The sequence below is a fragment of the Zalophus californianus genome, chromosome 9 (genome assembly GCF_009762305.2).
Source record: "Zalophus californianus isolate mZalCal1 chromosome 9, mZalCal1.pri.v2, whole genome shotgun sequence".
Lineage (NCBI taxonomy): Eukaryota > Metazoa > Chordata > Mammalia > Carnivora > Otariidae > Zalophus > Zalophus californianus.
Window position 1 is genome coordinate 7,692,376 of NC_045603.1, and position 13,551 is coordinate 7,705,926.

General features: G+C 54.2%; 1 protein-coding gene across 4 annotated transcripts in view; it reads left to right on the plus strand.

The window, feature by feature from the left end:
• Window positions 1-6,551, plus strand: part of LOC113922213 (ran GTPase-activating protein 1) — a 32,873-nt gene extending 26,322 nt beyond the window's left edge. For all 4 annotated transcript variants that reach the window (XM_027594159.2, XM_027594156.2, XM_027594158.2 and 1 more), the window contains 4 exons: window positions 1,722-1,824; window positions 3,000-3,088; window positions 3,331-3,452; window positions 5,495-6,551. In XM_027594159.2, coding sequence (XP_027449960.1) covers window positions 1,722-1,824; window positions 3,000-3,088; window positions 3,331-3,452; window positions 5,495-5,564 — 384 coding nt within the window. In that variant the 3' untranslated portion in view covers window positions 5,565-6,551. The remainder of the gene's footprint in view (window positions 1-1,721; window positions 1,825-2,999; window positions 3,089-3,330; window positions 3,453-5,494) is intronic.
• The last annotated feature ends 7,000 nt before the right edge of the window (window positions 6,552-13,551 follow it).

The following is a 13,551-nucleotide window of genomic DNA, read 5'->3' on the forward strand; positions in this document are numbered from 1 at the left end:
GTATTCTCTAGTTCCATCCATGCTATTTATTGTAAATGGTAAGATTTCATTTTTTGATGGCTGAGTAGTGTTCCATTTGTATATATCCCACATTTTATTTATCCTTTGTTGATGGACATCTGCGCTTTTTGCATAGTTCGGCTATTGTGGACCTTGCTGCTGTAAACACTGGGGTGCAGGGGCCCCTTCGAGTCACTATGTTTGTATCCTCTGGATAAATACCTAGGTGTTTGATTTTTTTTTTTTAAGATTTTATTTATTTATTTGACAGAGAGACAGCGAGAGAGGGAACACAAGCAGGGGGAGAGGCAGAGGGAGAAGCAGGCTTCCCGTGGAGCAGGGAGCCCGATGCGGGGCTCGATCCCAGGACCCTGGGATCATGACCTGAGCCGAAGGCAGACGCTGAACGACTGAGCCACCCAGGCCCCCCTAGACATTTGTTTTTTAAATCCATAGACACATGAGTGAGTGTGACCCAGGTATCTGTCAGCCCCCGGAGGTTGCAGATGACGTGCCATTGGGGACGTGTGTGGGCCACGGGACAGGCAGGCGTGCTGCACCCAGTGATACCTGGGGAGTTAGGGAGTTTTCCCAGGACCCTCTTGTGTGCACACATCTAGGCTCCCCGCCCAGGTTCTACAGGACCTGCTGTTCTAGAACACCTGTCCTGCCCAGAGCTCCCATGGAGGCCACATGCCTACCCTGCCCTTGCTCCAGCCTCGCTTGTTTGCTTACTCACCAGTTCGTTCCGAGGCGGCTGGCCGGCGCCTCCTGTCTGCCAGGCACTGTCCCGAGTGTTCGGACACGGTTCTGGTATTTAAGCCTTCTGGCAACCCGCCACGTAGACCCCGTTACCCTGTGTGACAGGTGAGAAAACAGTTTCGATGAGCCTAAGTGATAAATGTATAGAGAAATTAAATGGGCCTGTTCTCAAAGCTGGCTTGGCATTTTGGCTGATGTCCTATTTATGTTTTATCTGCGTTCTTTTTTTTCCTTCCCGTGATACCCGTGATGAAAGGCCCACTTTTTCCTGTAATACCATTTGTCATCTCCTGTGTTAGCAAAACTGTTGTGCCCTCCGTCCCCATGAGTGGAGGTCACGCTTGGGCAAGGCACTGTGTCTGGACACTCGCATTGTTTCCCCTTGTCTCCACCTCGGTGAAGTTAAGCTTCGTTGCATGCGAATGTTGTCTGTACTCTGGATTATTTGTTCAGGCTAGATTACGAGAAGGGGATCGCAGGGGCGCCTGGGCGGCTCAGTCGTTAAGCGTCTGCCTTCGGCTCAGGTCATGATCCCGGGGTCCTGGGATCGAGCCCCACCTTGGGCTCCCTGCTCGGCGGGGAGCCTGCTTCTCCCTCTCCCACTCCTCCTGCTTGTGTTCCTGCTCTCGCTGTCTCTCTCTCTCTCTCTGTCTCTGTCAAATAAATAAATAAATAAATAAATAAATAAATAAAATCTTAAAAAAAAGGGGGGGGAATCACTGGGTCATGGGAATAACCGTGGTTAATGCTGACTCCCTCACTCTATGGGTTACATACCACAGTGGGCCAGGCCCATGCCTAGCTCCAGGGGGACAAAGTGGGGTGAGGAGGCAGGACCCATCCTTGCCCACCGGGGGCCTTGGCAAGACACAGGCCTCTTCCAGCCAGCAGCAGAGTGCAGGCACATCTTCACTGGGGCTCTGGCCCCTCTGACCCGCCGTTGTCTCTTGTGTCCGCAGACTGACACATCCGACCCAGAAAAGGTGGTCTCTGCCTTCCTGAAGGTGTCCTCTGTGTTTAAGGACGAAGCCACAGTGAGGACAGCCGTGCAGGATGCAGTAGGTAACACGGGGTGGGCGGGGCATGGTTGGCTCTGCCTCCTTGCTGCCTCAGGGCTCAGGTGACGTTTGTAGTCCCTGGAGCCCCTTGTCCCAGCACTAACGTATGTACCGCTCTCCACCCCCTCCTGCCTGTTCTTGCTGGGTTCTTGCCATGGAGTGGGCTGGCTGCTCTCCTCTCTTATTTTTTGCAGATGGGGAAACTGAGGCCCTTTCAAAGCCGTACAGTTATGGCTAGTTAGACCTCATCCAGGTGGCATCTGCCATAGGAAGACCAGATAGTCACAGTCCGAAGGCCCTTATGGGGGTGGTCCTCTCAGGAGAGGTCCTGAGAGCTGAGCTTTTGTCCTCACCTGTGAGCCAGTGCACACTGTCCCGCCACCTGGAAGCCTGGAGGATGCCTGCTCTCCCGATAGTGTTCCCAGGGCTTCCTGAGATCTCTTGTCCTGCCGCCACCCTCCCTCGCTACCCCATTCCCTCCGCTGCCTCCATTGTGGCACCTGTCACCTTCCACCTTGAGCACATGTGTCTGAGCCCCGCCATGTGGGCCAGGCTTGCTCAGGCAGGGAGGGGAGGGAGGGCTCGGCATGTGGGAAAGGGCAGAGAGGGGTGGAGGTCCGGGTGGCACTTTTCCTGGATTGGTGCGCCGTGGGCAGCATGGAGGCAGGAGGGCCGGTGGGGAGCGAGGCTGGGGTGGAGCCCTAAGTCAGCTCCCTGAGGTCCCAGCCCCGTGGGCATTGATGGGAGCAAGTTACCTGAATTCTGTTTTCCTGAACAGCCTAGCCTAGAAGCAGGTACCCACACAGTGCCGGTAGACCCCCCCCGCCGCGCCTCCTTTCCCTCCCTTCTCTGCTCATCCCCCGCTCCTTGCCTCCACAGTGGCTGAAACCTCCCCTGGGGTGATTTGCCTCACGGGTTGTGCAAGGTCCCCAAGCCCCTTTTCATTGAGGTCAGGACCTGAAGGGCAAGGTGTCACAGCTTGAGCAGGTTGAGCCTTTCCCTTGGTGCTGGCTGTCCGCTCAGTCTGGGACGTGGGACCGCTGGCTGCCGCCCTGTGTTCACCTGACTGGTGCGGAAGGCAGGTCGCAGCCCGTGTGTGCCAGGGCCGCGTGCCCTCGACTGGTGAGCAGCCGTCTGTTGCAGCGGACTCCCTGCCCCATGGCCGCTTCTCCCTTGCAGATGCCTTGATGAAGAAGGCCTTTAGCTCACCCTCCTTCAACTCCAATGCCTTCCTCACCCGGCTCCTCGTCCACATGGGTCTGCTCAAGGTGAGGCTACCGGGGGTGCCGGCGGGGGGAACCAGGGGCAGTTCGGGCCACACCCACCCCGGCCCACACCTGAGTCCTGCTGGGGCCCGGGTCTGCTTAAGCAGCCTCCCTTCATGATGGGGTTCAGCTTGACCTCGACCATGGGGCTCTCGGAGCCGGGGCTGGGTGCTGGAGACCTAGGGCTTCCCACCCCAGGGGGCCTTGTAGCTCACCCTGCCTGGTGCTGTGTGTTCCCTTCACAGAGTGAAGACAAGATCAAGGCCATTGCCAACTTGTACGGCCCTCTGATGGCGTTGAACCACATGGTACAGCAGGACTACTTCCCCAAGGCCCTTGCACCCCTGCTGCTGGCGTTCATGACCAAGTGAGTGTGCCCTCGTCGGCTCATGTGGCAGCCGTGTCCCATGCGGATGCAGACCCCTAGTCCGTGGAGGCTTCCCTGGGCTGCTCGTTCAGGCTTGTGAGGGGCTCTCAAGCATCCATGTTTGAGTCTCTCCTCCGGGGTGCCAAGCTGAGGATGTGGGACTCAGGAACGGTGTTTTTTCCTGAGAGAAACAGGACATGGAATGGCCCTCATTTCCTGATGAGGAAACAGCGCTGGAGAGTTAAAGGGTTTGCTCGCAGTGCTGATTGGGGTCCTGTCCTCAGTGATGTCTCTGGGAGCAGTTCTGTGTCCGTTTCCTCAGCCACAGGGCTGAGGCCAGAGGGGCCTGTCACTCCCGCCTGCTGCAGCCATAGGCCGCTCCCCTGCGGATGCCAGATGCTCAGAGACCTGGAAACCTTGGCCTTGTCCCGGAGGAGGGTCCTGGGCCATGGTGGGGCAGTGGCCACAGTTGGGTGGCAAGGAGCCTTCAGACCCCAGCGCCTACGAGGGATGAGTCGGAAGGCTCATCCCCTGTCCTCACTGAGGTCCTCTGTGGCCCCAGCCAACTCCTGGCCTTCCTTAGGCCTTAGTCTCCCTGTCTGGCCCACCAAGCTGTTGCATGAGGTTGTCTCTGGTGGCTGTGACCATCCACACTTCCTGTGAATCCAGTGCCTTGGGGGAAAGTGGGAATGGGGCAAGGATGCAGCCCTTGCCTCGGGGGACGTGAACAAGTGATGTGGGGTGATCTGGCTCGGCGCGGTGAGGATCTCCGGCCAGCTTCCGGGACTGTCGGCGCCACGGCCTCTTTGCCACCACGACGTCTTGCGGTCCCATGTGCTCCTTGGGCCTCGTGCTCTCGCGTGTCTGCCCACCTGCCTGCCACCACACCTGGCCCCCACCGCTGCCATGGCCCACACCACCCCTTCCGCTGCAGCTGCACTGGCCCTTGTGAAAAGTTGAGCTGTGGAGTGCCTGGCTGGCTCAGTAGGCGGAGCCTGCGACTCTCGATCTTGGGGTCATGAGTTCAAGCCCCATGTTGGGTGAAGAGCTGAGTGGTTGGTCCGTCTGCCAGAGTCCTGGGCAAGCCCTCACCCTGGCCGCAGAGCTCACGGCCCTGCCTCCCCACAAGGTGCGCTCTCCCCGTGCCGGTTCCCACACAGCAGGGGACTTGACCCCAGGGCTTAGCTCCCTGGAACATCTCCACATGATGGCCCCAGCCCCTGCCTGCCACCCCGGACAAAGCCCGGCTCCTTTTGTCTTCTTCGGTCTCTAGTCAGAATTGTTCCCTTTGCCTTTCTGTTGCTCTTGGGCTAGGCGTGGACTCAAAAGAAGAAACCCTCACCCTTGCCCTTGTTGGTCAGTGGCAGGCTGCCTCCTCTTGCCCGCCCCCAGCGCAGGCGTCAGTCTGTTCTACTTTAAAAGAGGGAGATTGGTAAAAGCTGTCCCTTAGGCCTCCTTGGAGGCGACTGAGTGACCACAGAGTGACAGGCACATTCCCCCTCCCTCAACTCCTGGCCCAGTGGTCTAGGATCCCAGGGCGATCCTAGACCAGGTCAGTGTCTGTGGGCTGTGGATCCTGGCTGCACCCCACACTCGCCCAGCCTCCTTTCTTCGTCTGTAGTGAGATTCATGATCTTGATGGTGACAATGGCCAACCCATTATCTCTGAGGGTCCAGGTGGGATTCCAGTGCCTGTGAGGACACCGTGGCCCTGTGCCCCGTGGAAGGGTCCTCACACAGGCTGCTGGGTGGAGAGCAGGGGCCTGGGTTCCTGGCTGCCCGGTCCTGCATTCCGGCCGGCTCCGGGCCGTGTGGCCTTGGGTGCATTGCTGCCCCTGTGAGCTTCACATACGCCTCACCCTGCAGTGTACCGAAGGCGGGCTCCTAACATCTGTCTCCCTCCCAGAGTCGTCAGCCTCAGAAACACGCGCCCTCCCCACCCCCAAGTCGTGGGGAAAGTGCCCCCTGCTGCAGCCTGTAGTCCCTGGCCCCGGGCTGTGTGGTGTCTCCCCCCCCCCCCACTGACTGTCCTTTCCTCACAGGCCTAATGGAGCCCTGGAGTCCTGCTCCTTTGCCCGCCACAACCTGCTACAGACGCTGCACAAGGTCTAGATGCGAAGCCAGCCTTCCCCCAGCCCTTGGCCTGGACCAGTGACTTGGGAAGGGACTCGGATGAAGGACTCTGGCCAGAGGCAGGGAGGGTCTTTGTCACTTGTGTCATGTCGGTCCCCGAGTGCGTGTCGGTGTGGTGCGTGTGCAGGTGTGCGCTTCCTGTCAGGGTTGGGGTTTTTAAGGTCTCCCTGCTGGACTGGCCCTGGTCCCACTGGAGGGGAGCTGGCCCCCCTGAGAGGGCTGCAAGCTGCTCTGCCATTAAACTCATTGCCATCTGAGGGCACTCTGCTGCTCCATGCCTCCAGCTCGAGGCCCTGGTGGCTGTCCCCTCCCACCTTGCCTTCCCTACCCTTCTGGGCTGCCCCAAAGCCTGGGGAGTTGCTGTCTGTCTACCATCCCCTCCCTCTGTGTTGCGGCTGGGCTGCGTTTCCCGCCCTGCCTGGGGCTGCTCACCTAGTGGCTGACTTTGCCTCCTGTCACTAAGCCCTAGGCCTTTAGCCACTGCCACCCCCACTATCCATCCCTGCTGGGCTGATCTCTGCGGCCTAACGGGCAGGGCCTGCCACGGGGGTGGGGCCGTGGGGCAGTCAGCAGAAGGCAAGACCCTGGTTCCCAGGCCGTGTGGACAGGAAGAAAAGCCAGTGGCGGACACCGAGGTTCTAGGAGCAGGAGTTGCTGGGTAGATGGTGCTGGGTCCAGACCCATGGGGCCTGCCCCTTGCTGCTGAGAGGTCTGTGACTGGCCTGGGGGCCAAGCTGGAGGGGGCGCTCTTTGGCAGGCCCAAAACTGTTCTCCGGCCCCAGGGGGCAGGGGCAGGGCCCGCAGAGCCTGAACTGCGGCTCAGGACGCTCTTAAAGGACCTGGACAGGGTGGGGACTGCGCTGGAGCTGCCCCCCTCCCCCCCGACGCTCTGTGCTTTCCCCTTTGTGCTCTTTGTGTGTCTGGGCTGTGCCCGGGGCTTCACAAATAAAGTCATGTGTGGCAAGCGTGGGGACTGAGAAATTTTTCACCTGAGGTGGGCAGTTCTTGGGGCTTAGTACCTAGAGTCCCACCTCGATCCGTACGGGCTTGTCCGTCCGCAGAAGAGCCCCTGTGCCAACCTTGTGTCGTCCCATGGGGCAGCCACTCTTGCCCAGGCCCAGATGTGTGTGGACACACCAGCTCCCCTTGAACAGCTGGGCGGTTCGTGCCCAGGAGTGGGCCGTGACTCGTGGGGGTCGGGGGTGGGGTGGTGGTGGAAGGATCTCCTTTTCTGGGCACCGAGGGGCCTGAGTTGGGCCTGTTTCGTCTGTCCAGCCTCGTGTTACCCTTTACCTAGCCTTTGGGCTGCAGTTCCTCCAGCCTCTGCATCGCTCCATTATTGGACCTGGCTAAGCCGGACACTGTCTGGATTTTGCCACAAGCCCCACTGGCTGCACAGTCAGGAACCCCCTGGGTCTGGCTAGCAAGGTCACTTCACAGGGTTGAGCTTGGCTGGGAAGCCACCACAGGGTATCTGGCCATAAGGTCTGGAGTGGAGGGCACCTCCACTGGGGTCCTTCCTTCCCTTTGCCACATGTGGTGTGAGGACAGCTAAGCAGACCCTCCTTACTGCCTACCTTAGACAGCAGGCACACTTGGGGAGCCCGTGTCTCCTACAGAATTGAAGAGGTCCCTCCAGGCTTTCTTAGGGGGCAGCGTTTCCTTACTGGCTATGGATCACTCAGGAACAGGCACTGTCTGTCTTGGCCAGGTGGCAGAAGAGATGCCCATGCCTTACCCCCCTGCCCCGCATGTGAGGTGATACGGCGGAAGGCAGGTGGAGGTCTGACCAACTCCAACCCCCACCCCTTCTCCAGGCCCTGTTTTGAGCTCTGGACCACAGGCACAGCTTTTGGGGGGCTCCCAGTCTGGTGCAGGAGACTAACAGTCATGGCCTAGTGTAAGGGACAGTGGGCAGTGAGGTCAGGGAAGTCTTCAAGAGTTAGGGGCGCAAGGGACGTCTGGGTGGCTTAGTTAAGCGTCCGACTCTTGATTTCGGCTCAGGTCATGATCTCAGGGTTCTGAGATCAAGCCCCGCGTTGGGCTCTGCGCTCAGCAGGGAGTGTGCTTGAGATTCCCTCTCCTGCGTTCTCTAGCCCTCCCCGACCTCCTGTGCATGTGCTCCTTCTCAAATAGATTTTAAAATAAAAGGGATGTAAGAGCTGAGTCTGGAGATTGAAGTAGAATTTCTCACAGGTGATAATTTAACAGATGGAGAAACTGAGGCTCAGGGCTGCGTTAGGGACCTGCCCAAGGTTCTCTGGCCTGGCTCTTCCTTCCGGGCTACCTGGTGCTGGCCCCTGTGGCCTCCTAGGTTATGAAGGCGCAAGCTTCAGTTCAGACTGAGAAGTGCACTACGATCTCATTTAACCTTGCAGCAGGCTAGCACTGCCTGGCTCCTCGGACCCACATGCTGCAGAGGGTCCCATTGGTCTCAGGGGTATGGGCCCTGGCCCCTACTCAGTCCTTCAGACCAGCTCAGAGTTCAAAACTCCTGACCAGCTACAGGTGCAGGGAAGGGCCTGAGGCTCAGCCTCTAACTCGGCTGCTTACTGAGAGAGCTGTGTAGCTTTTGGAACTTCCCTGGACTCAAAACACTCCCAAGAACTACAGCCAACCCTGGGATTACACAGGCTTCAGGTCTCTGAGGGCCATGCCTTGGGGTCTGCAAGATGAGAGATGCCTTGGCCTAGACGGCACGTTACCCCCAGGCAGGAAAGGCCTGCTCAGCACCAGGCTGTTCTCACTAAAGGGAGTCCAGCCATGGGCTTGGGGCTAAACCAGCAATAATTCCATTCTGAAGCCCCCAGGAAGCACGGCCAAAGGCACTCCCAAGCAACACTTCCTGATCCCAGGAACCTAGAAACGACTCAGGCCAGTATCAGGAAAGTGGGTAAAATGCAAAGCTATACAGTGTAACATCACACAACCATGAAAGCGCATCAACTCCGGCTACATGCATAGTGTGGATGAATCAGGAAGGATGCTGAGTGAGGAAAATCTCAGTACCATACCATGGGGCCAAAAGCAACTGTGTTTAGGCGTACGCGTATGTGTGGTAAAGCCAGCGTTCAAGATAGGAGTTAGTCTGGGGGAGGCGGGCGACAGGATGGGGTGGAAGGACAGACCACAGCCATCCACCAAACATTCAAAGTGAGCCAGATCCATCCATCTAAGAGCCATATTAAAAAAAAAAAAGCCATATTTTTATTTAAAAAAAAAGGTTAAAATACAAGAGCATTGTTTGACATCACACAAGCACAGGCATAAGGAAATTTGCTACTGTCAAAAAGAAAAACAATGACCAAAACACCCTAAGAATTGGCAAGGTGATAAAATACAAGAAGACTGTAACATATGTTGCCTGAGGATTAGTGTTGAGAATAGTACGTCCAATTGAAAATGGGCAAAGAATATGAACAGGCAGTTCACAGAGGATGCAACTTGAGAAGCAAAAATATGTTCCCCTTTACTGGAAATCAAGAAAGTGCAAAATAAAGCCACCGAGACGCCATTTTGGATCAGACTGGCAGATGTCATTGAGAGGTCATGACCCCAGGAAAGAGCTGAATCTCTTACATTGCACATGTTGGAGGGATGTCAGACTAATAAAACCACCTCAGAGAGCAATCTGGCAGGTACTCAGGTGAAGATACGTGTAGCCTGTGACCCCAAATTCCATTTCTAAGGGTCTACCCTAGAGAAACCGTTGTACACGTGCACAAGGTAACAAGTTACAAGGGCAGTTTCATGAAAGAGTCCAGAAAATCAATAACCTCAATGTCCATCGGGAAAAAAACGGTTAATTACAGCATGTGCAGAATGCAGTGAGATAATATGCCGCAGTTACAGGGCGCCTGGCTGGCTCAGTCCCAAGGGCACGTGACTCTTGATCTCAGGGCTGTGAGTTCGAGCCCCAGGTTGGGTGTGGCGATTACTTAAATAAAAGCTTATAAAGGTTTTATTCATTCATTTGAGAGGCGGGAGAGAGAGAACAGGAGCAGGGGAGAGGGAGAAGCAGACTCCCTGCTGAGCAGGGAGCCTGATGTGGGGCTCGATCCCAGGACCCCGGGATCATGACCCGAGCCGAAGGCAGACACTTAACTGACTGAGCCACCCAGGCACCCCTAAAAAAAATTTTTTTTTTTAAATGCAGCCATTAAAGTGAATACAGGAGATGCAGGAGCTGTCTTCATTCATGTGAATAAACCTTGAAAATGTTGAGTGAAAAAAACAAGTTTGCAAAGCAGTACGTACTGTTGATAGTTTAAAATGGTTAATGCCATATATTATAATGAAGTTACACTACCTTGGGAAAGTGGTTGCCTCTGGGGGGAGACAGAGGGAAGAGAATGAGACGAGGTGGAGAAAAGGGGGCTTCCAACTGCCTGCACTCCCACTTCTGGTGTGTGTGCACCCAAAAGAAGGGAATGGGGGGAGCCCAGCAAATACCTGTATGTCCATGTGCACAGCAGCTTTACAAGAGCCAAGAGGTGCAAGCGGCCTAGTGTCCATTAACAGTTGACAGATAAAATGTGATCAATATACATATTTGGGGTGGCGCAGTCAGTTGAGCGTCCGACTCTTGGTTTCAGCTCAGATCTGATCTCAGGGTCATGAGATCGAGCCCCGTGTTGGGCTCCACACTCAGCAGGGAGTCTGCTTGAGTTTCTCTCTCTCCCTCTTCCTCTGCCCAACCCCCTGCTTTCTCTCTCTCTCACTAAAATAAATATAAATCTTTAAAAATACACACACACACAGTGGAGAACTGTTCATTCATAAAAAGGAATGAACTTCGGACACATGCTTACAGCATGGATGAACCTTGAAGCAGTGTGCTCAGTGAAAGAAGCCAGACATGAAGGACAAGTAATACGTGATTGCACTGATGGGAGGTAGCTCGAAGAGAGGTTACTAGGGGCTGGGTGAAGACAGGAGAGTTACTGTCTCTTTGGGTGTAAAATTTTTCTGTTTCGGATGACAACAAGGTTCTGGAAATGGATTGTGGTAATGGTTTGCACAGCATTGTGAATGCACTTAATGCCACAAAATTGTACACTTACAGGGTTAAAATTGTAAATCTTATGTAATGTACATTTTACCACAATTTAAAAAATCCTAAATGTAAAAGCCAAAACTACTGATCTTTTAGGAGATCGTGTGTCGGTGAATATCATAAAGACCTTCCTTAGTTTGCCATTATAGGGTATTGACACAATGGATACTGTGTAGCAGTGAGAACAGGATTTTGTTTATCAAAAGGTCTCATGGGGGGCGTCTGCGTGGCACAGTTGGTTAAGCGTCTGACTCTTGGTGTCTGCTCAGGTCATGATCTCGGGGTCCTGAGATCAAGCCCCGCATTGGGCTCTGCGCTCGGTATGGAGTTAGCTTGAGATTCTCTCTCCCTCTCCCTCTACCCCTCCTGCTCACGCTCTCATTCACCTAAAATAAGTCTTAAAAAAAAAAAGGGGCATCATAGGGGCGCCTGGCTGGCTCAGTTGGTAGAGCATGCCACTCTTGATCTTGGGGTCATGAGTTTGAGCCCCACATTGGGTGTAGCGATTACTTAAAAATAAAATCATCTCATTAGAAAAATGAACAAAAATGTTCGAATGGGGACTTCACAAAAAGCGTATGAAAAGATGCTTACTTTTTTTTAAAAGATTTTATTTATTGTTATTATAATGACAAAAGAATGGCAAAACAGATGATACCAAGCCTTGGTGAGAATGGAGCAATGGAGCTCCTACACTGCTGGGGAAAGTGTAAATTGGTACAAACACTCGGACAAACTGTTTGGCAATATCCATTGAAGCTGAAAATAAGCACATTCTATGGCCAGCAGTTCCACCCATCTGTCTATCTGACAGAGATGGGTCGTGCTATGTTCTCCAAAAGACGTGCAAACAGGGATGCCTGGGTGGCTCAGTTGGTTAAGCATCTGCCTTCGTCTCAGGTCATGATCCCAGGGTCCTGGAATCAAGCCCCACATCAGGTCCCCTGCTCAGTGGAGAGCCTGCTTCTCCCTCTGCCCCCCCCACCCCCGCTTGTGCGCACTCACTCCCTCTCGCTCTCTCTCAAATAAATAAAATCTTCAAAAAGAAAACAAAAATCGTGCAAATGTCGTAAGCAGCCCTCTTCATAATAGCCCCGGCCTGGAAAGAACCCAAATGTCCATCAAGAGTGGAATGGATTAATTGCACCATGTGGTACCAAGAAAGCGGAGGTGAGAATGGTCCACCCAAGCAGGCAGGAATATTTTAGCATCAGCGGTGTTTAGAATCACCAGCACGTGATGACAATATAAAGCAAACCAACTGAGTCCCCTTGCATTTAAATTCCCTACCGACCGCACACCCCCTTGTTGCCTGCATCTGGGGCAGATGGCCCTCCGGTCTCCAACCCCCCCATGCCACTGCTGTGGGATATTTTTGGAATGGAGTGCTGAAATGCTATATAAAAATTAAATTTTAAAAATATGCATCACAGATGAAGCTCACAAACATAATGTTGAATGGAAAAAAACCAAGGACTGCACACTCTGTGATGCCACTGACATGAAGTTGGCTGGGTGAAATAAAGCACAAGCCTGTGGTCCGGCACTATTTCTGGTTTAAAAAAAAAAGATCCACGCAAACTGAATAACAACACATGCAAATCCACCAGCAACATGGATCTGAACAATCACAGGATGTATAAAAGTTTGCTACAGTTTACACGAACTGTTGCATTAAAAAATTTTTTTTTGTTTAGGTAGGCTCCATGCCCAGCGTGGAGCCCAAGGCAGGGTTTGAACTCACGACCCTGAGATCAAGACCTGAGCTAAGAGTCAGAGGTGTAACTGACTGACCCACCCAGGTGCCCCTGTTGCATTTTTTACTAAATGCACATGTGCCCGGGAATATAAGTATTTGGATGTTGTTTTGCAATATTATTTGTAATAAAATGGAAGAAAAAAAAGTTAGAGGCAACCAAAATCTCCAAGATTAATGGATAAGTAAGAGTTGCCACCTGTACACAATGGAATATTACACAGCCGTTAAAATGAACATGACTAAGAAGAATCAGCCAGGATCACTCGATAATTTGATGTTGAGTGGAAAAAAAAAAAAAAATTGCAGGGGTGCCTGGGTGGCTCAGTCGTTAAGCATCTGCCTTCGGCTCGGGTCATTGTCCCAGGGTCCTGGGATTGAGCTCTGCATTGGGCTCCCTGCTCAGCGGGAAGCTTGCTTCTCTCCCTCTCCCACTCCCCCTGCCTGTGTTCCCTCTCTCGTTGTGTCTCTCTCTGTCAAATAAATAAATAAAATCTTTAAAAAAATAAAAATAAAAATCGGGATGCCTGGGTGGCTCAGTCGGTTAGGCGTCTGCCTTCGGCTTGGGTTGTGATCCCAGGGTCCTGGGATCGAGTCCCGCATCGCATCGGGCTCCCTGCTTAGCAGTGAGCGTGCTTCCCCCTCTCCCTCTGCCTGCAGCTCCCCCCGCTTGTGCTTGCTCTCTCTCTGACCAATAAAGCCTTAAAAAAAAAAAAAAGAAAAAAATTGCAGAATAGCATCTGTACGGTGTTAAACAATGTACGTAAATGTGTAATAAACAGGACAGAGTGAACCATTCTCTAGCACCTACTATGTTCCAGGTGACTTCCTGGGCCCCCACAGCAACCCCGTGAGCTAGTTACTAATACTGCCCGACAGCCCACAGCTGGGAGGGAGCCCGGGTCTGGGACCCACAGGCTGGCCCCGAGACGCCCCTCCCTGCCAGCCGCCGGGGACCCAGCTGTCCGGGCTGGGCTCTCAGACCTGGCCTGCGATCCTGAGCCCTGAGCTGGCGCCGGGCAGGAGGCCCTGTAACTCCAGCCACTCTCCCGCCCCTGCCTGCCCCTCCTTCACCTCAGCCTCGGGCTGGGCTGCCCACAATGCCTCCCATTCAGCCCTGTCCCTGCTGCCAGGCCTGCGGGCCCGACAGGGGG